This window comes from Hemiscyllium ocellatum, chromosome 39 (assembly GCF_020745735.1).
Source record: "Hemiscyllium ocellatum isolate sHemOce1 chromosome 39, sHemOce1.pat.X.cur, whole genome shotgun sequence".
Taxonomy (NCBI): domain Eukaryota; kingdom Metazoa; phylum Chordata; class Chondrichthyes; order Orectolobiformes; family Hemiscylliidae; genus Hemiscyllium; species Hemiscyllium ocellatum.
The window spans coordinates 12,309,054-12,336,562 of record NC_083439.1 but is presented as its reverse complement, the minus strand read 5'-3'; the positions used below and the strand labels follow the sequence as shown (position 1 = coordinate 12,336,562).

Here is a 27,509-nt window from a genome sequence, read left to right as displayed (position 1 = left end):
TTTATCCACTTACTGACACTCAAATGCAGTATATTTAATTCAATACTTGTCCCAAGTGTGATGGTTCTAGCAAACCTGCATGAAACTATCCACAAAGAAAAATTATCCCCATTGATGAAATGTATAATTCAAGCTATCCCTCTGTGTGTATTACAGGAAACGGAAATTTACTGTATTAAAGAATGCCCATCCCTCATGTAGCACTCAAACCGCATTCCTAAAATTATTTCCCATAAGAAAATATGTAATTACTCTGGATTGTTCCTGAGTTTTTTCCATTAAAACATATGACTCCCTTGAAGCTATTGGCCCAAACATCTCTTTCTTACTAACTTGTAACTTGCTTACACTTTTCCATGAGCCTCCTACTTAATGCCTTTTACTCACTGCTTTCCTGTCTTGTCTCTCTGGCTTAATGCTCCATGTCACCACCCCTTTGCCTTCCTTACCCTGAATATGAACAAGAAGGTTGGGAGGGATGGGCTTGGGATGGAATAGTGAGCGGTAGGATTGGGAGTGGGAAGTGCAAGGGAATTAGTAAAGTAGAATAATGGTTGTTTTTCTCTTAAAAGAAAGTCTGAACATGCAAAGTTACAATTTGTTTTCAGGCTTGTACAGTAAGCACTTGAAATTTAGAGGCATTGTTCTCTGGGGAATCTACCTAATTTATAAATGATGCTAAATAGAAAACACAATTGAAATGTGCTTTAATCAGAGGCCACCTGTATAATGATTGAGTTGGCTTAAGGCCCTATTTGCAGGAAAAGTAAATTATAAGCAAATTTAACTTGCTTCTGACTTGAGTTTTGCGTACCTGACTTAAGAATGGTCTGTGCTCACACCAGATAACCAACCTAGAAAATTATACATTAAACTAAATTACTCTGAGGAGAAAATAATGATGTAGGGTAGGGGTATAGCCAGGAAAGATCAATCTTATCTGCATTTATGATTTATCTGTTGGAGGACATCTTTGTGTTAATCTTTATGATGGGTCCTATTACAGTTGCCAGCTCCAGGTCTTGTTACGCTTAGAGATGTTCCAGCAGTTTCCATCGTTGCAGAGTGACAATGAACAGTTGGAACAGCTTGTGGAAGAAGTGAGTATGGTGTTAGATCCCAGACCAAATGCACAATTGCATGTCTTTGTTCTAAGTGCACAACGGATCTCAAACAGTTTCCCTATTAGAATGTCCAAATAAAGCTTGTAAGGGTATTCATATATGATTAATTATTCTTCTGCATTGGCTAGAGTGATCCTGACTATACTGTAACTGATGCTCAAACTTTATTACATCATTGAGTGCATGAAATGGGCTTGGCATAAAAATGTATTGGTAATCCTATAGTACTATTGTTTTTTGAAAGTAAACTCCTACATTTTAGCCTTCAGTTCACATCTTTAAATCAGGCTATTTGGACCTGCAGCAGTGTTCCAGTGATTGGTGGGATGGTGCCATGTCTCTGGTCCTGAGAGAAGAGAATGGCCTTCCTCTACACCATCCCATCCATTAGGTTTTTCAAGTCACTATTGGCAAAGCGGGTGCCAATTTCCCTTTATCCAATAAGTGGAGGCAATTCACATGAATTATGCAGGAGAGCTCTGGGCTGCAACACTTGATGGGGTATGTAGTTGTGTTTTACAGATGGTGTGTCAGGGATCCCAGCAATGGTGCATACATCCACCTGTGGCAAGTGGAAGAATTCAAAGAACTGGGCACTGGAGGGGCATGGTTTTTTATATTTGTTAATTTGTTCATATGGGTGTCACTGCTTGGCCAGCATTTATTGCTCGTTCCTTACTGCTGTTTGAATTGATTGGCATGTTAGAGCCATTTCAGAAGGCATTGCAGTGGGTCTGGAGTCATGCAGGCTGGGCCAAGTAAGGATGACAGAATTTCCTCTCAAGGATATTAGTGAACCAGTTGGATGCAGCAATCGACAATGGTTAGATTTCACCATCTACTATGGTGGAATTCAAACGTGTGTTAGTGTGAATATTTTGGATTACTAGTCCGTGACAATACTATTCTGCCACTGGCTGTCTAAACATGCTTAGGTAATGTGGTGATTTTGGAAAGATAACATGAAAAACCCTTGGAAACTTGTCAAAATTGACACCTAACCAGTTTCTTGTAAAGTTCAGCCTCCCATTTGCAACCCTGATTAGTCAATAACATACGTGTTTACCTTTTGGAGTGGTTTTCAGTGTGAAATTCTGGTTCGGAGCCTTCCCAGCAGAAGCATTCTTGTTCAGGCTAGCAATCTATGCCTTCAACAACAGGCAGGATTGGCGTTGAAACCGTATCCTTTTTTTTTTTGTTTGACTGCATTTCCCTACAATCAAAGTTTCTCCAGCTACTTTGACAGCTGCTGAGCAAAAAGTGTATTGTGTAAGTGAACTTGGAGACATGGTACCAAGTGAGTGGGCAAGTGTTCAGGTTGAGTCAGAATTGACAAGGGAGTGGGATCAGTGTGGGTTTGAGGATTGGCTGGACAGGAGGAAGAGTTTGGTCTGGTGGTATGAATTGAGGCTTTTGGATTGTGGGTCCAATATAGGGATATTGCAGCAAAATATTTGATTCTAATTCTATTGCAGACTTGGGTTTTTTTCTTGGCAGGTAACAAATATAAGGTAATTGAACCTGTGGAAGTTTCAACAACTTAGGCAACTTCTGTAGAGCCTGTGCACTGAATCTATCACAAGGTCCCAATACATCTTCTGAGTTGCACCCAGTTGCTCACAATCCTGAAGGTCTGACCATGATCTTAATATTTTTACTAGATAAGACATGAGTTAGTTCTGTACTGCTTGGGTTTAATGTCATATGAAATGCTACTCAACTTCAGAGGGCAGGGTAATTTAAAAAAAATGCTGGGATGCATTAGGCATGCACTTTTACAATGTTTCACAGATGTTATAAATACTTGAAGTGCATTTAGTCAAAATTGTCCGCTGGAATATCTCTCTCTTTTGGTATCCTTCAAAATTTTTGATGTACTCCCAATGGAGCAGATACTGGAGATGCTGGTCATGGACTTGGACAGATCTGTGTTTTAGAAAAAGCCAGCCATTGGACCATTTGTTTTGCATTGATGTATGACTTGTTATGGTCTTAGGGGGACAGAAAAACTGAAGCCTCCAATTCTCTTCTCAACTGACTAATATGTGTGATTTACTTTTTGAGAAACTGGATGTGTTTCTCTAAATCTCGATAAAACTATGGTCATTTTAAAAAAATTACAGCAGCAGTCTTGTGTGGGTTAAACACAGGATTGTTTATTTACACTAAGCCTGAATGATCTGACACAACATCAACCACACTCTAGAGTGATGCAATTGCAGAATTTAGTGCATGTCTATGGTTCTTAAATCAAAAAGATAGTTAGCAATTCACATCTTTAAGAGTCCGGTAAAGAAGGAATCATTTTACCATTCTTGACTTGTACTTCAGATGGGTGGGATGGAATATCTGGGTTAATTCGGATGAAGGGCTTTTGCCTGAAACGTCTAATTTCCTGCTCCTTGGATGCTGCCTGTCCTATTGTGCTTTTGCAGAACTACTCTGATCTAAACTCCAGTTTCCAGCATTTTCAGTCCTCACTTTTGCCTATCTGAGTTAATTGCTTAGCACCCTTCATAGAGAAGGCTATTCAGTTCATGTAGACAGACACTTGTGACTGCTGTGTCAGGAGGTTCAGTTTCTTTCCCAGGTGAAATTGGAGTGTTGGAATCAGGCTTAAAGGCTCTTTAAAGTATATTGAGCACTGTTCTTGAAAGGCAAAGGTAGCGTGGCCTTTTTGTACAGCTGTTTTGTCAGTGTTATTGTTCAGACTATGCCATGTTTCTTCTGAGTTTTGGGAGTTAAGAATTTTAGTATCAGGCAACCAGTTTATTTCCTATGGCCCAAGGTCATTGATATTCTGTTGAAGGCAAATGTTGCACTTTCACATTTAATTTGTGGATGACTAGAATTGTCAGCTTTCCTCGGTTATATTGCACAATTAGAGACATAAGAGTCTAAGAGTCCATTGACTTTGTTTTTAATGGGTAAACTTTGAAGATTGGTCAGGTGTGAATTCCAAAGAAGTGATGTTTAGGCATGTCCAGTCAAAGAGAAGGTAGCTTCCCATTATGATCGATGTCTGAATTTTCCAGCCACTTGGGCTGTTTTGAATTTGCAACAGTCATCTTAGAAGCCATCTTAATAGTTCATCAGTGTCCTTTCTTTTAAATAAGTAATGACAGTTCCAGAAGCTTCTGTCAGAGCGCAATCCATGTTTAAGATTATGAATGTAACGTGCCTGTTGCAGAGTGTGACACTGGTTTGTACTAGGAGTTTAAATGTATTTTAATAATACATTAGCAAGTCAAATACTTTTTCCAAAGGTAATCACTTTGTTTTGATTACAGATGACAAATTTGCTGCGCATCATATCTCTAACAAAAGACACCACCTTTCTTGCCAAATTTCTGGAAGAAGAGATCTTAAACACGTAAGTTTAAAATAATCATCCAGTCTAAACATGTACATTTAAAATAGGCTAAGCTCAAACGTTTTCTCAGAGTCGTGATTCTTTGGAACTCTTTCTGAAAGGGTGGCGGAAGCGGAGTTTTTGTGTAAGTTTCAGACGAGTATTGGCAGAACAGTGGCTCCGTTGTTAGCATTGCTGCCTCACAATGACAGGGACCCAGGTTCGATTCCAGCCTTGGGTGACTGTCTATATGGAGTTTGCACATTCTTTGCGTGACTGCATAGGCTTCCACTGATGTTCAGATTTCCTCCTACATTCCAAACGTGTGCAGGTTAGGTGGATTGGCCATTCTAAATTGTCCATGGTGTTTAGGATGTGCAAGTTAGGTGAATTAGCCATAGTAAAATAGGGGTCTGGGTGGGATGCTCTTTGGAGGGTTAGTACAGATTCAATGAGTCAAATGGTCACTTTCCACATTGTAGAGATTCCACAATTCTAGATAATTCTTGTTAAGCACCGTGTACAAGTTTATTGGGGTTAGATGTAAATTTAAGATTACAATCAGATCTTATTGAATGGAACTTATCACTTATCAATTTTATATCTCTGTGACCTGGTGTTTTTCTTATATTGTGTCTTTATCCAGTGGGTCAATGGAGATCAGGAAATCACCTCAATGACACATTTGATTGAATTAAATCAATATAAAATCTTGGCCCATATATTCTATAGTCAGTTTACGAAAGGATATGATCATTGTGGCTGCATCACTTCATATATTTTACTTTTCTTATCTTTGGAAAAAAATGTTAAATTCAAAGACTTTGATGTAGGAAATAATAATGTTGAAAAATCATTTGTATTGTATAATATTTCAAAGTCTGCAATGTTTGTAGCGCATTATTTATTATTTTATTTGGTATGTCCTCTTAGGTTGTTATTAGTTGTGTTGTAGATTCGCAACATAAGAGCAGTCTGTTTGCACTTTGCTTTCCCACCATGCACTTTAATATTACATTTAGTAGTTCACTTTTCCATTCGGAAAGTACACACAACCTTTTAGATTTGGACGGGGAACTGCTGGAGTTCAAACTCTAACCACATTTTTCACAAAGTACTTTAGTCCACTATATCAAAATATTAAACCTGCCTTGAGGAATAATAGGAATGATGTTGAATGGATACGGAGTGTACATTTGTAATTTAGTGGGGAAGTTGGGAGTGGAGTATTTTTAGATATATTTTGTTAGATATTTAGTTATAGTCCAGCATAAATCTGTTAGTTGGATTTTATTTTGGCAGAAAATTGTGTACAATTAATGACTGGGTGGAGCAAATGGTATTTGGCATCTTCTTTTCTCTCAGTTATTCTTTTAATGTTATATTAACTTGATTCAGGTAATTTTAATTATATTGCTTTTCAGGTATTTGCTTACAGTGCCAAAGATATTGGGTGAGCTATACTATGGATTAGGACAGAATGTCCCAGCACAACTGGCAGCAGTGCTTCCTGCTGACTTCTTGAGTGATGAGTCCATGAGCCAAAACACAGAGTCACCTGACATGCTGGTGGCCATTGAAGCAAATTTTGGAAGTTGTGAAGGAGAGCAGTTGGAAGAACTACGTACAAGATCATCTCAAAAGAGAAGGTATTAGAGTCTTGTTTCTTTTCCTGTTTGTCTTTCTGTACAAAATGATTTGTAATCTCAAATTGCTTGAACCATGGCGAACACCATTATAGGCCTGTGAATGAACAGCAAGAGAACATATTGGAAATACTGTGTCACAAAGCTGGTCCTTTTTTCTCAAAGCTGTTCCTTTTCTCAAGGATACTGTGTCCTTGTTTTTTTTTTCCAGAGGGGTCGTAAACAGGCCAAACTACGAAATGGTTGGGTTTGGTATAGAGCAGAAAGGCCTTTTGTTATAAGTAAACAGATTAGTCTTTAGGCTCAAGCTTTTATGTTTTTAGAAGTAACCTGTACAAGTCAAGGGGTGTGGCCAGCTCTCTAGCTGAGCAGTTTAGTCCACAACTAGTTTAGGGAGTTCAACTGTGGACTGTGTGAAGAAAGGCTGCTAAACTTTTTCTCCTTCTGCCCTTCTCACTTCAACCTGTAAGCGTTTGTTTCATTCTTACTGTGTTTAAGGGGTTTGCTTTTTGGGGCTGTTACGTATATTCAGAACAGCATAATTAAGTCTAGTTTGGGTAGACTTAGTTCTGTAGATGTTCTTTATTCTGTTCATTGTGTAATTTTGTGAATAAATTTTTGTCTGTTTTAAAACCTGATAGTCAATCTACCTAACTCACTCCAGGTAATTTTCACTGTACACTTAGACCATAACTTTGCAATTTGTTTCACTGGGCTGCCTGCTTAAGAATGTTTGTTTTTAAATGGTCTGGCCTAGTCCATAACAACTGACTAAGGTAGGCGACATCAGAGTGAGAAACAGTGTTAGCATTTCAGCTCAATAAGATTTCATCAGTGTATCCATGGCTTTGCACTTTTTTTTTCCCCCCCAGATTTCCAAAAGCTGCAGTATTTTGCTTTTGTGTTCTACTGCATATACAATCCCAAATTCTAAATATCATTCTGATCAGTGTTGTACTTTTACTCATTTTAACTGTGTATCATGACAATCTTTCATACCAGTACTAATTTTACGTGACTAAAATCCTAGTGGGCAGCATTGAGGTAAGGTATGTGGAGGCCTCTAGCTGTGTGTTTTCCAGCATGATATTTGATGGTTATAAAAATAACAGATCTGTCATACAAGTGAGGTGTGAATGCAATCACACAATAACATTGAAAATCATATAGGCTGACACTTCAATATAGTATTGGATGCCAAATTTCATTGCTTGTGGAGTATTGTTGGGATGTTTTGAGGACAATAAGGCTATATGAATCATTTTAAATTTATATTGTGCAGCATAGATCATAAAATAAAGTATTTGTTAGTGTGAGCTACATGTCCACTTTGTTCCACCTAGAATTTAAATATTCCTCTGTCCCTTTCAGCCACATCTTGCAGTATGGTGAAGGGGTGACATTTTGGTTGTTACTTGATGCTCAGCTTTTGTCAAATTTGACAGATCAGTTGATTAAAGCAGTGCCTTTTACTGAACAGTGCTGCTGTCAGATTGAATGTCCTGTGTCAAATTTTAAGATTTATCGATCAAAAAACATCATTCTCTGAAAGAAACCACATTTACTTTCTGCAATTTAGATCACCAGCACAGACTATGGTTTGAACCAATGAGTTAAAATTATAAAATGAATGTTTGTTTGGTGCAGTAAATGTCAGCATTCAAGAACCAGTTCTGTTCAAATATTGCCTTTTAGGAGCCTTCGCTTGACGAGGCATCGGAGCGTATCTGAGGTTTCTCATAATCTGCGACAAATTCAAATACCAAAGAAATCTGTGGAACTGGTAAGTTTGTTTGGGGGGGGTGGGGGGGAGGACTGTGTGATCAGAACTGAGGTGGGGGAGTGGTAGTGGTTTTGGGGAAGAATAGATACAGCTCACAGTGTAGAACTTAGTGCTTCTGCTGTTAAACATCATTGTAATAAATATTCTCATAAGGAAAAGTTTACTTTAAAGAACAGCCTTGACTTCTAGAACAAGACTAACTGAAAACAAAAATTCCCTTCTTTCTTGTAGTTAACTGATGTAAACCTTGGGGCACTTAGAAAATGAAATATTTTTTGTGCTTTAATACAGTGTAACTATCTCAATGTTCAAGATTTAAACATTGTAGATGAGGCCTAACCAATTTTTTTTTTTTGGCATAACTGCTTTGCTTTTGTGTGCTGTCTCTGTTAATAAACCAAGAAACTCTTTTTAGACAGTTGTTTTGAAAAAAAACTTTTTCTGCCACTTCAAACATTCTGCATATGCACTCTACCTGCATCCGAGTAGAATTGTGTTCTTTAGCTTTCATTGCCTTATCTAATTTTTCCAACTAAAATCGATCAGCTCAAAGATGGTAAATTTTATTTGATAATCTCACTAGTTCATCTGTCTTTACAAAGTTTAATATCATCATTGATTAGATACATTGTGAAACTATATATTGTACTTGTCCTGTGCTGTAGTTATCTAGAAAAAGAATTTCATAGAATCCACTTTTCATTTGTATTATATTACACTGTTTAAACCAAAAAAATTAAATCCTTATTTGGGTGATATATTCATTATTAGTTTCTGGCTTGAAAGAAATTTTAGAGGAACCGCTTGAAATAACTTTACAAATGTAAAATATGATGAATGTCTTGTAATTTGTGTGGAAAGTTGCAACATAAGTCTAGCTGGAAATTATACTAATAAAATCTGTTTATTGTAGCAGGAAAATTTACAGCCTTGCTTCCCCATTGCTTTTGAACACCCAGTGTTACCTTCATTACCTTCACAAAAGGAAGTACAAGGTACAATTTGCTAATATTTATGTTGTGCTGTAGCATTTATGATTAAATATATATTTAGTTTTCTTCACTGAGTATTGAACTCATTGGTTACAGAGAAGCTAATACCTTGCTTCAGTCATAACTCTGCCATTTGTTGATGCACCCATTTGTGAGTTGTTGCAGTGTTCGCTAATTTGAAATGTCTGAGGCAAATATAACAGGATTTATTGAAAACTATTGCTGTTTATTTCCTTTTTTGTTATGTAGCTTCAATAGTCTAAACATGGCATTTTACCAGCTGTAGCATGCTGATCCCTTGGTTTAGCATCCTCTTTTAAAAGTCCTTCACAGCCTCACTTCACTGTATTATGTCTGACTAGTTTTGTTTGGCATCTGTCATTTGCTCCACTGTACCATTGCACCATATTTTGATGCTGCTAGAATAATGCCAGGTAGGAATTTTAGAATTTGGACCTAAGAGTAATGCATGTCCAAATCAGGATCTCTATATCTAGGAGAATTCATAGGGGAAGAGGAGCTTTTTTTTTCTGAGCTTGATGAGATGCTGAAGTGCAGCCCATAGGTGATCTGCACAGCAACTGCATTGTGGAAGAAGTGGACATTGAATTCAGTGGCAAGGACATCAGTTGTTTCACTATAGTACTGATGGCGTATTGCTTCAGTAAAGGATGGCTTGTTCTATGGCGATGTTAAATTGAGGGTTCATCTCCCTGCTGAGGCAGTTATTTTTTTTTAAATTTCAACATTTGCAGAAGGGCACTGAATTTGTTCTTGCATTGTCAGCTGTTAAAACCCTCTTTGAAACCCAATCTTTAAACAAGAATTTGGTTTGTTCTAATATCTTTTGCTTTATGCACTTCATTTTGTAAAGAAAATAATATTTCTGAGAGTGACATTTGTGACGTTTATTCTATTTATATTGCAGATTCTATGTAAATGTAAATTCTTTTAGAGAGGAACTCCAGATTTTATAAAGGAAGAAGTCTTTGTATATGGGGCAATATAAATTTAAATTCATGCATTTTTGTTTTGTAAGTTATCTATCATAGGGATTTTAGGTAATTACAATTAAGTGGGCTTTTGTTACATCTGAAGAGAATTTAGGGTGACTGTAAACTGGTGCATTCACCTTGTTTTGTTTCTATAACGATAGTTCAATATGGAAAACGTTACAATTTGCATTTATCACAGTCAGCATTTTTGAGTCAGTGAGAAATGTATTGTTGGGCATATAGAAACATATCTTGAAGGAGCAACTGAAAACTTAAGAGATGTTACTTTTCAATTGCTTAAATGTAACTGGTACTGTGTATTATAAACTTAAGACATGCAGACTACCAATGCAATATCAGATGATTGTGTTTTCCAAAGTTATTCTCAGGATTTGAGAGCATTCCCAAAACTACAAGTAAAAATTCTGAAATCTGATGTAATTCAACAAATCTTGATATATTACCTTATTGTCAACAAGTGCTCCTGAGCATAGCTGACAGTGCACCAAGGCCATTAAAGAGAAACAAAAACTGTTACAGGGTATCATTCTCATTTTCTGGATACCCTGATGTGCTTTACAGTCACTAATGTACTTTTGATGTATAGTCAGTATCATGGTGGCTCAGTGGTTAACACTGCTTTCTCACAGTGCCAGGGACCCAGGTTCGATTTCACCTTAGAGTGGCTTATCTGTGTGGAGTTTGCATATTCTCCCTCTGCCCGCGTGAGTTTCTGCCAGGTGCTCAGATTTCCTCCTTCAGTCCAAAGATGTGCAGTTTAGGTGGATTGGCCAAGCTAAATTACCCGTAATGTTCAGGGATGTGCAGACTGGGTGGCCTAGCTGTGGGAAATGCAGAGTTACAGGGGTAGGGAGATGGGTCTGAGTGGAATGCTGCCCTGTGTGGACCAGTTGGGCCAAATGACCTGTTTCCACACTGTATGGTTTCTATGATTGTAAGATAATGCCAGGAATGCTACAATCAATTTACTTCACCAATCTGATGACCAGCTGATCTGCTTTAGATGATATTACTTAAGGGATAAGTCTTAGCTAATATACTGGGTATAATTCCTCTTCATTGATTCTGAACCACACTGTTCAGTCTCTGACCGTTTTGTTGACAAATATTGGAATTAATTCGGATAGATGCTTTTGTTTTAGAAAATTGTTTCAGTATCGGTTGGATTTGGAGTGACAGTGAAGCAGCAGAATTCTGTGCACTTCAGGGTAGAACAATTGATGGGGACCAAACGCTGTAACTGGCTTTTAAAATTACAGCATTTCATGTAAGCAAATTTCACATAAGGTCCATGAGTTTGGAGTTTGTAGTAATTGGCTGGTAGTAAATTTGAGTTTAGAAACTACAGTAACTGATTGGAAGTGGACAAGTTCAAGGAAATTGAATGCTTGCTTTGAAAGTTGTTTGTCCCAAAGCAGGATAAAGTCTCAGCTTCTGAGCTAGGTAAGTTTTTAGAAAATAGAAGCAATTATTTCTGTCCATGATTATTATGAGGAAACAATATTTCAAGTGCCTCTAAATTAATATTTAGAGAGTCATGGATCTGTAGTGGAATATTCTGCTGGTGTTTATTTTCTGTTTGTGATCAGGTATTTGAGCATTTTTGTGCCAATGGAAATTTATCCCAAAAGGATTTGATACTTGGAAAGAATACTGGAAAAAAATGCTATAATGTTTGTCCTAGTGTATAAAATAAATTACCAGGAGTTACTTTGTCTAACTTTTCTGGTTGGACATTCTCTCAAGTGACCCCCGAACCTTCTGTTTTTATCTTCATAGAGGTGACAAAAGTGCGAAGGAATCTATTCCATCAGGAAAAATTGTCTCCAAAGAAAAAGCTGAAGATGCCAAAAAGCTACTCTGAATCTGTGGTTGAAGGGGCGAGACACATGCACAATAAAGAAAAAAATAGCCAAGGTTCTTGCTTTCAAAACATATGTTACTTTATAAACTCCATTCCATTTTTCAAAAGAACAGTGTTTTCGTGTTGATTCATATTGTGACTTTCTAACACTCTAGATGTGAATTGACTGATATAATGCTAGAGATTTGGGACTACTGCATTTTGATTATTTTCCCCTTACCCTTCCTGATGATCCTTATTATTTGGCTACAATCGCAAAGTTGCCTTTAATTCTTAGAAATCTCTGCCAAATGTCTCATACAGGCAATGGCAAATTGTTCTCCCATCCAAGTTTGATGTCTGTATCTGCTCTTTGTAGCAGAAGCGATTAAATATTCACCAGGTTTGCTCATTTCTTCATTGTCAAAGCCTAAAAAATGCTTAGAGATGAGATCAGCTTAATTTCAAATTTTTGCAGACTGATAATTTATTTTGCTTGAGCATATTTAGTCAAACAGGACCCCATCTAAGTTTGTAAAGTGAACAAATTTAAAAATGTTTTCACCTTTTAGGACATCGGAAATTACTGACCAGGAAGGTGACTGAGACACCTCTTCATAAACAGGTGTCTCACCGGCTCCTGGACAAACAGATTAGAGGGAGGTATGTAACTATATATAGAATTTTTTTTGGTGTAATGTATCACTGACATAATTCAAATATATACTGCAATGAGGGGTAGGTCGTCTTTGGATATATTGGCAACCTATATGAAAATAACATTTCATGTCTGTTTCTGCAGATGCTCAGAGGCTGGTTCTGATGTTAGTATTGTTAAGGAATCTCCAGAGAGAGCTTTATCTGCTGGTAAGTCTTTGGTTGATGGATGAAGTATTTCATTATGTTCATATTCTTCAACTTCAGCAAATTATCACTTGAATTACCATCAAGTTAAATTTCACTACTGCTGATGAGCTTTCACTGAAGTGAGATATGTGACAATGTTATTTTTTTCTAAAAGTACAATGAGAATTATTGGAACGCATTGCCTGAAAGAGTGATAGAAGCAAATTCAATAATAAGAGTTTTGATAAATATTTGGAGGAAGATTTGTAGATCTGGTGAAGAGAAACAGAGTAATTTCACTGATTGCATCGCTCTTAATTAAGAACAAATGATTTGCTACAGAGTTTAAAAAGTGAGTTGTGTTTGGACAGTTGTTTCTGAAGTAGATGATCAAGTTTAGATAACCCATAATACTAGCCATGTGGCCCCAGAATATTTATTGTACATCAATCAACTGACCTTGTAATTTGCAATTACTGTAGTGACAAAGGAATATAAAAATTGTGTGAATGTGCTACTTTACACGAAAGATTATTCTTCTCATTAATGGAGTTCAGCTTACAGCTTTTATTTAATGTTTAGCAGCAACAATCTGGCATAATTTAAGTATTTGACCATATATTTTGAGCATCAACTGAGTGATCACAATTCAAGTCTGTTTTTATTGTGATATTAGTCGGAAAACATTGAATATGAAATTAATTATTCCCTTCCTAATCGTATTTTTTGTAATGTGCAGATTGTATTCTAAGGAGGAGCCCACGCATCAGGAAGGCATCTCTTGCCAAGAGTCATTCTACTTCCTTTTACTCTGGTTCATGCTCAAAGTCTCGGAGTTTGGAGCGAGTACAATCCTTGTCATATATACAAGCAGCAAAAACAAAAAAAGCAGGTAAACACTGTTTTTCACTCATCTATGTATGTTCCTGTGACATTGAAAAATGGACAAATTCTTATTCATTCCCAGGTCAAAAATTCAGAAGTTTTTGCGTTTGCTAAGGATTTTTTTTTAAAGAAGCCTCTAATGAGAAGTCTCCTTCTCATGTTTTGGTTTCAAAAACATTCTTGAATTAAAAATTATTAAACTCTTGATTTGCATGTTTTGCATTTGCTACCCTTCTTTCCTTTGATATGGTTGTGCATATCTGCCAGCCAATTGTCATCTATCAACTGTATTGAAATTGAAAGTGTGTGTACTGTACCTTTTTGAGAGAGTGAATGCTGTTCTGCACTGAGAGCTTACAAGAGCAGTGTCAGAGTGTACTGGAAAATTGAAAAAAAATGTAGCATTTTGCCGTGAAATAAATACCTGAGTTGGTAACTGTTTTGACAACAATTTGAATTTAACCAACCAGTTTAAATTATGCTCCAGGATACTAAAACCCAACCAAGTTTGTATTTATTCTTTTGTCAACATTGAACCAAATAAGACAATATGTTGGAGGATATAAAAAAGGCAGGCATTTTGAAAATCAGGCAGAGCAACTGTCATCGAGAGAGAGAGAGAGACCCAAGACATTGAAACACTCCCTATCAAGGATAGCTTTTTCACATGAAACATCTTCACAAAAAGAAAGAAGGCTACCCAGAGAGATCTTCAGCTGAAAGAAGAAAGATACTGAAAGCGACAGCTACTGTGTGGTTTTGAAATGAAGTTGATGTAATTTTAATAAGTGTTTTATTGGAACCGCATATTGCTATAGAGTTGGAGGCAGGTAATAAGCAATTAAGAGGAGGTGGGGGACTTGGAGTTGTGAATTGCTGTTTATTGTTCACTTTTAAAGAATAAATTTATATTATTTTCTTTAAATGGTAGAATTTAGGAGTTCTCTGTCATGCATATTTTAACAGATAACGAGATGAGGTGAGCTTTTCTGGGTGTTTAGTTTAACTAACAGAGGGGTTCACCGCTATGTTGTAACACAACCAAGAATGCAGATGCTGGGCTATTTAATAATTGGGATCTCAACCTGCTTCTATTCTGACCTTGTACAATGTGAAATATTATTCGCAAGAGTCACGTGATCAAGTGGGAGCACTCAGTATACACTGGGTGGTGGAAGATTTTTGCCTCTGAAGTACTCACGTCACTTGGAAAATTTCAATTATAGATGACTGTTTGCGTCAAGTCACTTCTGCGTAAGAGAATCTGAGTAGCTGCTTTTCTGATCACAGATTCTGTCTCTCAAGCTGCAATCACTAATTTCCTATCTCACAAGGCAAAGTCTGTGATTGGTGAAGCAGCAAGGCAGGAGAGAGGGAATCTGTTGTTGGGCAAAACTGCAGTATGTCCAGCCCAACAAGGTTGGTAAGTAACCTGGGATGGAGCTTGGCGAGATCTGCTCCAACTCGGGATCTCAGCCTGAGGGATAATGCAGGAAATGGCATTGAGGTAAAATATCCATGATCTAGTTGAAAGGTAGAGCAGTCTCGAGGGGTAAACAGCTTACTCCTCTTACTGCTTATGTTCCTGCCTCAAATAGTTCAGGTGGATGTCGGAAAATAAGGTTAAATAATCAAAGAGCATAACATTTTTAGTGATAACCAGATTTGACCTCAGAATTAAGACTCCTGAGATAAAAGTTGGTAAATAGTCTTTTAACTATAGCCTAAACATTACTTGCAGGTAAATTAATGTATGTATTGGGTCAAAGCATTAGATAAATACAAATCAATAATGTTGTAAAATTGGTGTTAAAACTTTGTATCTGCCAAAAGTGAATCTGTCTGCTCGATAGTAACTTAATCCCTCCTTCTTTAGACGATCAAAACATCCAGTCTCCAAATCTGCTGCTTTTTGGTGCTGTGCTTGGGCATCTCAGTCCAAAAGAGAAGCAGTCATCAAAGGGCTGTTGTTCAGACTCTGGGAGCTTATCTGCAGTTCAGGTATGATTGAACTTAAATTATATTTGCGGAATACAAGACAAAATCAGATATATTATTGAAAGAAAGAAAATAAATGAACAAAATAGACTTGTCCTTTCACCCCACCCATTTTGTAGTAGAAACGGATTATTTACTTTTGAAAGTTTGAATTAAAAATTTGATTCAGAAGATCATTGTCTCCTTTCTGTGAATGAAATAAATTGGAAGCTTAGTGCCTTTAATGTAAAATTGATGTAGATACTAGGGGCTTGGATTAGGTGTCCCATTGAGCGCAAGATGTTACTAAAACTAGTGCATTGAAAATTGTCGTAAATGTTAGATTCCATTAGTATACCTAACCTGTTGATAGTGCAAAGAAAAACTAGACGATAAACCTTTGAGTTGCTAGCTTAGTTTGCACATTATGAGCAGTAAGGATATTGACTAAGAAACATTTTAATTCATCAGTATTTGGTTAGCTAGTATTTTTATTTTTATTGAGTTTTTGTGAAAATCTAGGATTAATGAACTGTTGGACTTTTGAAATACTAGTTTACTAACTTTGTGCTTTAACTTCCGCCAGACTCCAAAACTTACTCCCGAGAAACATCTGATTTCCCCAGACAAGAGCAGAGTCATACAAAAGTCCCCGCTAATATCCCGCTACTTGACGCACAAGAAGGGTGTAAGCATCTCCAAGAGCCCAACAACAAGATCTAGCACCACTAATTACACAAGTAAGGAACCTTCACCATGGAAATTGATAACCGATTCACACTTTCAGTCACCTAGGCGAAGTGAGCGTCTGAACAAAGAAACACCTAACAAAAATAAGTCAACTTGGAAAATGGAAGTTCAGTCCCCATTTAAATCCCCTGACATGGTGAGTGGCCATTTGAACTCATCACCTTATAAGGACCATTCACCAGTTAAATTGTCTTCCAGACGGAGTGAACGTTTAATGTCACCTTGCAGAAATAGTTCAACTGTAAATGTTTATTTTGCACCTTCAAAGACTTTAGAATTGGTTTCCCAAGTAAAAACACCAAGGAAATATTTATCCCTATTAAACAGTCCAAAAAAGATATCAAGAAAGCGATCTCGATCTTATTCGGTTAATAGTTTGGTAAAAGATGAATCATCAATTCCATGTATACCACATAAAAGAAAGTTGAGGAGATCAAAGTCTGAAGATTCATTCATCCCTCACACTGCAGTAAAATGTTCTGTGGTTTCTCCACCAAAAGTATCCATGTCAAAACTTTTGAAGAGGATTGCTGATACTTTATGCTCACCAGATCAGGGCAGATCTTGGAAATCAAATGGGAGCACATCTACACAGAGGAGTAGCTGGGAAGCCAGTTTTCAAACACCGCTGAAAAGCTCAGTAATAACGAGATCAATGCATAACATACTTACACCAGATAGACTCAAAACAATGCAGTCTAAGAGTCCAGTAAGAACAAGAGTTGGATTTCATGTCACACCATCAAAATCTAAGATGAAGACACCACCAAATTGTACCGTAACACAACCTCCAAGCTCCGTGCAGACACTATCAGTGTTCAATGAAACACCATTAAAATCGAAGTTGAAGACACCATCAAAATATACTGGATCACCATCCAGAAGCCCAGTGAGGACACGATCAATGTTCAATGTTACACCAATCAAGTTTGAGTCGACTGATCTATCTAAATATCCTGGAACGCCTCCACAACTCGAATCACCAAGGAAAAAGACTGGGCTTAATGTTGCACACTCACATGTTGATCAAAAGATGTCGAAATATAATTCAACGCCACCTAAAAGCCCAACTGCAACATTGTCTCCACAGGCATCTAGCTCGACATCTACACATCTCAAAACCTCAAGAAGAAAGTCTGACCTTATCTTCAAACAAGATCCAAGTACACTTTCCAAATCTAAGTCAATCCTGTGTGCATCACCCAAACCAAAATCTATGATTGAAGCAGATGTTGAATCAGTGAAAATGCCAGGAAAGCTTGCCACCTCTATGACCAGATTAGACCAAATATTAAAAACCCCAGAGAAAGATAGAAACACAACTTACAATGTACAGAGGAATACAACAAAGAATGTGAAGACATTTGGTGAGGTGAGTCATGTCTTGCAAGAATCCACCTTGTGTGAGAGTATACCACAAATAACATTTGAAATTTGTGACACCAATGAAAGCTCTGTATCCAATGAAACCATATCTAACAGTTGGTCTGCAGCAATGAGTGATAACTCTGGGAAGGACTGTCTTAATGCTGTTGTAGGATTAGATACTTCAAATTCCTTCCTTCACTCTTCTCAGAACATAGGTTCTGAACCTGATTTCAGTGTCAATTTGATAAATGAGAGACTGAATTCATCTTTGGATAGAGCAACAGATGCTGGAGCAGCTAACTCTCCAGTGAAGTACAGTAAAGACATATCTCAGGTTAGGCTCCTACAAAGTGAAAGCTCTGGCTTGAAAATGAAGTTTGCTGTGCTCAGAAAAGGGTCTGATTCCATTGTTTCTAACTCTGTCGTTACTACTGACATTCCCTTGCTTCAAACAAAATCCACATCTTATGAATTCCGCTGGACTCCAGACAGGAGACAAAGACTAGCAGCAGCACGGCAACAGATACCTGACTTTCCCACAAAAATCTCAACTCCAAAGGGTCGGAATTGGCCACCAATGCCAACTTATGAGGTTGAGCTGGAAATGCAAGACTCTGGACTTCCCAAACTCCGATTCAAACGGACCAATTCTAGTACGGTGACTAGTCCACAGCTGGAGCAATCTGTCACCAAAAGTAATGGCAGTCCCTCCTCCATGTGTGTAAAGAAGGATGGATGTGAAAGCCCATTAGATGAGAGAAATGCACAGCGCTGTGTTAAGCATTCAGGAAAAATGGACGGAGGCCATATATCTCCATCATTTTGTTTCCATTATTCCCACAATACTCCAGCAAAGGCTACACCCAGAAAAGGTGGGGTCCAGACTTTTATTTGCCAGTCATATACACCAACCCAGTGCTCCTCTAATGCTGCTTCTCCGTCCCAAGTGGATTTAGGATTGGTCCCTTGGACACCTTCTCCCAAACACAAAACGAGACATTCTCAAACACCAGATGCTATCAAAAACTGGCCACGGAAGAAGAAGGCAGCCACAACCCCACTTAGTGCAAAGCAGCAGAAAGGAGAGAGTACAGTTATACAAAATGATGATAACTTTTACACAGAGCACGACAGTAACAAAATCATGCCTTTGGAGGAGATTGATATGGAAGGAGTATGTAGGTTACAAGATAATTCCCCTACCATTGAATGGGACGAAAGGTTTCCAAATAGTCCAAAGGAAAATTTTGGCCTTCGGTCTAGAAAACGAGGGCATAATTTTATCTCTACCACATCAGAAGAGGGAAGGGAAGCAAAAAGACCACGGGAGGCAAACTTCAGAACAACTACCTCTTCATATACAGAGTTTGCGTTGGAAGAAGTGCAAAAGGAAAGGTCTTCACCTAACTCTTTCTCTCGTTTCTGTAACACCTTCACATGCCAGCGTTCAGTTGAAGATGAGAAGATTTTCGATAGTCCAGGTGATTCTCCTGCTTTAGTTCACTTTCCCAAAATTGTCAGTTTAATAAACATTGTACCATACTTCAATTGCTATTAGCTCTTTTTTGAGAGAAATTAATGGAAATCTGACACAGCTTAATCATGAAAAACAATTCTTTTGACATAGTGTCTATTAAAAATGGTGGCTGGATTGTTCTGTTTAACTAACTGTTGATTTGTCTGTTTTCCTGGAAGATAGGAATTTGCATGCAAGTTTGCACTTTTACTGAAAATCAGTATATTGACAGAATATATCTAATCCTATCCTAAAACATCAGTATGGTCACACTTAATTGGTTATAATATAGTCGCATGATGCTTATTTTGTAACTAAATTCTTTTAGCTGAGTATGGTTACACTTGAATAAAGTCTTCAGGACAATTCTAGCTAGCTGCAGAGAAAACATTTGCTGTTTTGGAATTTGTTTAAATTGATCTTTTGTTGTAGAACTTGGAGGTAGGGTGTGGCTGGAAATTGATTAGAAACTAAAGTCATAAGGAAGATCTGGGACTGTGTCTCTAAATATTTCTCTATTTCTGATTTTCCATGGAATCATTGACGAGAGGAGGATTCTGATTTGCAAATGTGATTTATGAACATGATCCCATACAGGGGTTTAGTTTTAAAGACTTGATACACAAATATTTTCTATACTTAAGAACAGCTGGTTAATGTTGTCCTGCATTGTATTCTGACTTGTGTACAAATCGACTTGTGACCCAGGGATTGCCTGACTTGTGATCTTCTCTAAATGTGCGTGTGTTTGCCAAGCAAACTGTGTGCAAGATGATTCAGAGGTATGAATTCCTGTGGAGGTTTCATGCAATAGGAAACGGGCAAATTGCAAGTTAAGTTTGTGGAATAAGGTCTAACTAATTGTGATCATGATATGGAGGTGCCGGTGTTAGACTGGGTTGGATAAAGTTAAAAATTACACAGCACCAGGTTATAGTCTAACAGATATATTTGGAAGTACAAGCTTTCGGAGTGCAGCTCCTGTACGGTAACCTGGTGTTTTGTGATTTTTTTTAACTTCATCTAATTGTAGTTCATATCAACTTTGACCAACAGCAAATGAGCAAATAGAGCTCAGTGCCTTGGTAACTGTTCTGATCACTGTGATGTAGATTACAGTGGTGCAGCTGTCTTTTTATTCATTTAATGGATGTGACTTATTGGCAAGGCTAGTATTTATTGCCTGTAACAGTGTGAGGAGGTGTCTCTTGAATTGCTGCTGTTTATTTGGTACCACAGAGTGCTGTTAGACAAGAAGTTCCAGGATTTGACCTAGCAACAATGAAGTATTGATAATATAGTTTTAAGTCAGTGTGGTGTATGATTTGAGGGGGCATGCAGGGGTGATGTTTCCACGCATTCGCTGCCTTTGTTATTCTAAATGATGATGATCATGGGTTGGAAAGTTCTGTTGAAGCAACGTTGGTGAGTGGCTGCTATGCATCTTGTAGGTGTTTCTTAACTAACTCGAAGCATGTGGATCGAGTGCATGTCCTCTGAACAATAGGCAGAGATATGCCACTTTAGTTCAGTCACAAGCCCAAATAACATTTAGATTTTTTTTGTGGTTTGGGGTAGAAAAGCTTGCATGGAATTGTAAAAATGTATCCCATGAGCTGTCTTAGTACAGCAGCTGCTTTCTACCTGTGATTGTAATGCTTTTATTTGTGTTCTAAAGCTGAAACATCACCAAGCTGTAAAGTTAAATCAACCCTGTCTGCTAGCAGCCTTCTGGCACTCACTCAGTCACCTTTGTTGTATCCTGGGAGAACACCTGCAAAGAAAAGATCTGGTACAAGAGGTAAAGTTCAGACTTTCTATCATATTTAAGTGTAATATGCGATTGTTATTTCTTTAATAGTTTTATGAATTACATTAGCATAAGCAAATGGAAAGGCCTGGGATGAAAGTCACTTGCTTTAAGTTGTTTGCCATTTATTTAAGTTGTGTGCATCAACATTTCATTGGTTAGATCTTCCTGATAGTTTATCTACCTTGTTTTGAGTATGTGCAAATTTTCGCACATCAAATGGGAGCCAAATTGTATAATTCAGTTCCCATTTATCATTGTCAACATGGCAAATATAAACTATTGGAATAAATTAAACTTATTTTCTTGTTTTGGGTTCCTTTTGATATAGGCTGTATGCCAAATTATGCTGGTAGTCCAACACTGTTATCATGTTCTTTCTTTAATCTCAGCTCAATGTTATGACAAATCGTAATACTTTTTCAATGAAAAGTTATGTCTTAAATGTTCCAATGCGGTGTCTGTCTGTCTGTCTCGCTCTCGCTCTCGCTATACCTGTTACATTTACAAATCATTTATATAAATGTCAAAAAGCAGTGGATCCATCACCAATCCTTGCAGCACACCACCCGGTCACAGGCCTCTAGTCAAAAAAGCAACCCTCCACTACCACCCTCTGTCTCCTACTTTCGAGCTAGTTGTGAAGCTCCTGGGAGTGTTGCCAAACAAAGACACATTAGAGTGCAGTTTCATAATTCCTTGAAGGTGGAGTTGCATGTAGACAGGGTAGTCAAGGCATTTGATATGCTCGTCTTTATTGATCAGTGCATTGAATGTAGGGGTTGAGTGGTTTGTGTTGCAGCTGTACAGGACATTGGGTTAGGCCACTTTTTGAACACTGTCCAATTCTGGTCTCCGTGCAAAAATGTTGTGAAACTTGAAAGGGCTCAGGAAAGATTTACAAGGATGTTACCAGGGTTTGAGGCTATAGGGAGGTGCTTTATAGACTGGGACTAATTTTCCAGGTGTGACATTATAGAAGATTATAAAATTGTGAGGTGAAAATGTGTTGCTGGAAAAACACAGCAGGTCAGGCAGCATCCAAGAAGCAGAAGAATCAATGTTTCGGGCATGAGCCCTTCTTCAGGAATGAGGAAAATGTGCTAAGCAGGTTAAGATAAAAAGTAGGGAGGAGGGACTTGGGGGAGGGGTGTTGGAAATGTGATAGGTGGAAGGAGGTTAAGGTGAGGGTGATAGGCTGGAGTGGGGGTGGGGGCGGAGAGGTCAGGAAGAAGATTGCAGATTAGGAAGGTGGTGCTGAGTTCGAGGGTTGGGACTGAGACAAGGTGGGGGAAGGGGAAATGAGGAAACTGGAGAAGTCTGAGTTCATCCCTTGTGGTTGGAGGGTTCCTAGACGGAAGATGAGGCGCTCTTCCTCCAGCCGTCGTGTTGCTATGGTCTATCGATGGAGTAGTCCAAGGACCTGCATGTCCTTGGTGGAGTGGGAGGGGGAGTTGAAGTGTTGAGCCACGGGGTGGTTGGGTTGGTTGGTCCGGGTGTCCCAGAAGTGTTCTCTGAAACGTTCCACAAGTAAGCGGCCTGTCTCCCCCATATAGAGGAGGCCACATTGGGTGCAGTGGATGCAGTAAATGGTGTGTGTGGAGGTGCAGGTGAATTTGAGGCGGATATGGAAGGATCCCTTGGGGCCTTGGAGGGAAGTAAGGGGGGGGAGGTGTGGGCGCAAGTTTTGTATTTCTTTCGGTTGCAGGGGAAGGTGCTGTTAAATCATGAGGGGCATGGAAAGGGTGAATAGTCAAGGTCTTTTCCCCAGGCTAGGGAAGTCCAAAACTGGAGGGCGTAGGATTAAAGTGGGAGGGAACAGATTTAAAAGGGACCTAAGGGGCTACTTCACGCAGAGGGTGATGCTTATATGAAATGAGCTGCCAGAGGAAGTGGTGGAAGCTGGTACAATTGCAGCATTTAACATGCATTTGGAAGGGTACATGAATAGGAAGGGTTAGAGGGATATGGGCCAAATGTTGGATTTCTGGTCAGCATGGACAAGTTGGATTGAAAGGTCTGTTTCCATGCTGTGTATCTCTAGCTCTCCATTGGCATCACTGGTTTTTGCCCTGGTGAAGATAGTGATGAGCTGCCTTTAAACTGCAGCAGTCTTTGGGATAAAAACATATGGTGGTGACCTTATGCATCTGCTGCCTTTGTCCTTCTATGTGGTAGAGATTGTGGATTCAAAAAGTGTGTTAATGGAGGCTTGGTGAGTTACTGCAGTGCATGTTGTAGAGGGAAAAATATTACTCTTTGCTATGCTTTATTAATAAACGGAGAGAATGTCAATGGTGATGGACAGAGTGCTAATCAAGCAGGCTGCTTTTGTTCTGGATGGTATCAACTTTTTGAGTGTTGGCAATGTACCAATCCAGGCAAATTCAATGTATTCCATCATATTCCTGACTTGTGCCTTGCAAATGGTGGTCTGGCACTGGGGAGATGGAAGGAGAATTGACTTTTGCAGAAGTCCTAGCTTTACGGTGGCAACAAGAGCAAATCAATGTTTTTAACAGGTGCTGTTTAGCTTCTGGATGTTGGTCACCTCCTCGGGGATGTGTTATTGGGAAATTTAGCAATTGTGTATCATTGAGCATAAGAAGTGAGAGCTAGATTCTCTCTTGGTTGAGATGATCATTGCCCATGATTGTTACATGTCACTTATCAGCCTAAGCCTGCATGTTGTCCAGGCTATGCTTCATGTGGACTTTCTGTTGAGTCACAAATGCTTCTGAATATTAGCGCAGTTGTCAGGAAACTTCCCCACTCCTGACCTTAATATGAAGGAAAGATGCACAATATGAACAACACATCATTATCACTAATATAATTCATTTCTGTATTCGGTGGAATGTCATTTTGGCTTTTTAAATATTAAAACAATGACAGTTTGATTTGAACAGATGGCAATTGGTTAATAGCAGTTGTGGAATATAGAGCATTCCCTCTTCAAATAAAAGTCTGACATGTTTTGCATTGGGAACTGTATTCACTAGTAAGATAGTGTATTCATCGCACTAATTTAGTTCTCAAATCAGTTGACATATCAGGATTTTGACATCATCACTGAAAAAGCAGCCCACTTGACCAACACCTCAACCACCATCTTAAATGCTCAGTCCTTCGACCACTAACATGCTGTGACTGAATGCAATCCCATCAATATGATAACTTGCTGTAACTCACCAAGTTTTCTTTGGTAGCAGCTTTCAAACTCAACTTCGTTAATGAAAGCTTTGCCAATGGCACTCAATATTCCATGAATGAACAGAAAAAATCAACTTGTGTCAGGTTATGATTGTGTACGGTTACCATAATTCCTGTCTCCACACTCTTACAGTAAGTATGGTAAATAAATCACCTATAGCAACTACAATTCTATTAACAACAAAAACAGAAGTTGCTGGAAAAACTCAGCAGGTCTGGTAGCATCTGTGGAGAGAAATCAAAGTTAACGTTTCGGGTCCGGTGACCCTTCCTCCAGCAACTTCTGTTTTTGTTTCTGATTTACTGCATCTGCAGTTCTTTCAGTTTTTACATTTCTATTTACCTATCTTCAGTTCATTAGCCAGTTCTGTCCCTGTCTTTCAGCTGTTTAAAATTTCCTACTCTGGGTGATGCCTCATTGTGGAGTACAATTCTCTTTGTGCTCTCGGCCTTCTTCGTCACTGGCATTGTGGCCATTTTTTGTGCAGCTTAGATGATCTTGATATTGCAAAATGTTTTGCCCTGAAGAGCATTGCTGACCCAACCATTACTGTTCTTATCTGACTGCCTCATGTGGATTTTTCATTACCACTAGAGATTTATTTAGAATGATCTTGCCTGCCTGGTTGTTTGTCGATTCTGTGCTTAATTTAAGACACAGATCCACCTGAATTTGGGTTCCCTGAATAGGCTTCCAGAATCCTTTTAGTCATTTAGTTTGAGTTTTGTGACTGAAGTACTGTTTTAGATTGTACTGAATCTTTTGACAGATGCTACACCTGAGGATTTGCAGACTGATAACCTGGCTAGCAAGAGAATGACAATCACTGGTGACACTGACCAGGATTACTCTCCTTTCACCAAAGTGCCTGTTCGTCGTTGCATCACAAAAACATACTCCAGAAAAAAACTAATCAGTTAATGCGAGCATCTCAATCTTGGCTTTATCTTCAACTTGCTTTGTTATAGTTCCTTTCTGTGAAGATGTATGATATGAAATGCAGTAAATATTCAAACAGTGGAAACTGCTTTATGTGATTATCGTGGATGTGAAGTGGCACTTGAAGTGGAGAGAGAATGCAACACTACATTCTGTGTTCATATGTTAAGGCTGACTGAATGTTAAAATTTCATGTATTTATGTGTCAAACTTTGTTGTTTTTTTATTTGTATTATGGGTGTGCATTGTGATTGAACCTTGTTTTATGTCCCAAAGTGTCAGTGCAAGCTGGCTGAGACAACCAAGATAATGGAAAACAAGGCTGTACATCCATGCTTACATGCTATGGGCCAGTTACTAGATCTTTTCCACAAAGAGTGTCAAGCATGTGAAAAGAGGGATTCACTCTAGATATAGAGCTAATGTTATGTGTTGGAAATAATCAGTTCAGTGAAGTTCCTTTAAGTATTAGGGAGAGAGTAGCAGTGCAGTTGCTGATAAGAAGGTTAATATTCTGGAAAGATAAAATTGAATGGGCTGTAGGGCCATTTTGATCCAACTTGTGAGATCAGTATCATTGCAAGTTTTAAATATTGAAGTTAGGTCGATTTACAATAATTTAAGTGGTGTCAATTTAGCACCTTCAAGGTTTGTCTTGCCTTGTGTTTAAACTGCCAATGCTTATTTTAGAGCATCAGTGTAAAAATAGAATTAGAATGTTTCAAAGCAGCTATCTTTGGCTATCCATTTGCTAAGACTTTTAGGATTATTAATCCAGTACTAGACATGCTTTCAGAGAAATGTGGGTGTTCTTTATCTTTAAACTATTTATTTCTGTTCCTCACCGGGTAGATAGTTTGAGAAGTTCAGTTACTACTTGATTTTTTTTTTAGAAACTGGAGTTATGGAATGTTTTCTGAAGCTAACTCTTGTTGAAGGAACACCTGTTAGGTGTTGTTAAATCTCTTCAAAGTAATTTGATCTTTTCAAGTATTGCACTTCTTGGCAGTTGTCACTTTTAATTTTAAATGCATTTCACAGAATGGAATTGCAGAGATGCTCCTGGCTTTTAGATTTGTGTTAAATACCTAAAAAGAGGGTATCTTGATCCATGTGGTAGGAATGTGGACTAGCCACATGATGATGAATGCAGATCACTGGGTGATGTTTCAAATTTTTATTAAATAGCAAATTACTTATAAAGTTTTACAAATTTTGGGGTGTGGATGTAAAAATGATGTAAAGTGTTTTTAATTGAAGGCTATTGAAACATTCTGTACAGTTATTTACTAAAATAAATGATGAATTTATCACCATGTTCAGAAAGTGTGCACTTTGTGCATGTTACACAATACATAAAACTCTTCCAATCCAACTGATTGTCTTACCAGACAGTTCAGATTTCAGAGTGAAAACCAGGATTAAAAAGACCATCAGTTTTATTTTTCCAGTTTGGTGGTCACCATGGTCAGCCCATGAGCATATAGGCTAACTCACTGACTTCTGTCCTTGAAGTCTAAGGACAAAACTCAAGGATGTGACTTCTTTCAAGTTGCACACCATCACAAGTGCTGGTGTGGGTCATTTCTTCATCTGTTTCTAGCTCCTGACTGCCTTTTCTGTGGTTCATAAAATTTCAAGTCAGCAACAGCATTGAGCTTACCAAATTGCTTGTTAATTCATTTAGTTGTGGTTGCATGATTTCTTGGAACAACTGTCTAACTCACTGTTCTCAATGACTTTCTGACTCTTTTTCAAAAGAAAACAGAGTTGCAGCGCCATAAGCCGAAAGGTCACTAACCTCTACTTTAGAATCTAAATTCCCAAGTCACATTGTATCAAAAACCTTCATAACATTGTGTTGACTTGCGTTGGAGCAAACAGATCTGATTTTCTGGTGGTGACCTACCTGTTACATGAATTCAGAGTTTTCTGGTTTCAGCTCCAATTTGGGCATTTTCTTCTGTAAAGAATTATGAAACTTTTTTAATTTGTATAATTCCTAATCACAAAAGCAGCAATGCACAAGAGTGCAATATGCCTCAAAGTCTACCATATCTCTGAAAAAGCTATCCATATGGTTCCAATCGCTTATTTCTTTTTTGGGACTGACTCGCTTCAATTTTGGGCTTATGAATTCTGTAACTTCCATAGATATTGGTAGAGTATTTCATATTCTAACCACCTTATCATCTAAAATAAAAGTAAACTCCCACCTTCTCCATTTGTTGTTTTGATTTTTGTCAATTGCGTTCTCTAGTTACCAACTTGCTAACCATTATAAAAAACTAGTTTACCTTATCAAAGTCCTTCCAAACTATGATACCTCCATCAGATTCTTCAACCTTCCCTATTTTAGTGAGTTGTTTCTTTCAAACTCTCAACCAGGGCATAAAATGGGATACTGATGTATGTGATATATGAAGGCAAACATTCTAGCTGGGTTTT

The 27,509-nt window shown here is 38.1% G+C and overlaps 1 protein-coding gene across 3 annotated transcripts in view; it reads left to right on the top strand.

Annotated features, from left to right (window-relative positions):
• ticrr (TopBP1-interacting, checkpoint, and replication regulator) overlaps positions 1-26,377 on the top strand; it is a 46,141-nt gene extending 19,764 nt beyond the window's left edge. For 2 of the 3 annotated variants that reach the window (XM_060852902.1, XM_060852901.1), the window contains exons 10-22: positions 1,007-1,100; positions 4,415-4,497; positions 5,901-6,125; positions 7,818-7,905; positions 8,819-8,900; positions 11,693-11,830; positions 12,329-12,419; positions 12,559-12,623; positions 13,342-13,494; positions 15,364-15,488; positions 16,051-19,063; positions 20,777-20,899; positions 24,892-26,377. In XM_060852902.1, coding sequence (XP_060708885.1) covers positions 1,007-1,100; positions 4,415-4,497; positions 5,901-6,125; positions 7,818-7,905; positions 8,819-8,900; positions 11,693-11,830; positions 12,329-12,419; positions 12,559-12,623; positions 13,342-13,494; positions 15,364-15,488; positions 16,051-19,063; positions 20,777-20,899; positions 24,892-25,043 — 4,432 coding nt within the window. In that variant the 3' untranslated portion in view covers positions 25,044-26,377. The remainder of the gene's footprint in view (positions 1-1,006; positions 1,101-4,414; positions 4,498-5,900; positions 6,126-7,817; positions 7,906-8,818; positions 8,901-11,692; positions 11,831-12,328; positions 12,420-12,558; positions 12,624-13,341; positions 13,495-15,363; positions 15,489-16,050; positions 19,064-20,776; positions 20,900-24,891) is intronic. The other variant, XM_060852903.1, reaches the window with a different exon arrangement.
• Positions 26,378-27,509: the final 1,132 nt, after the last annotated feature.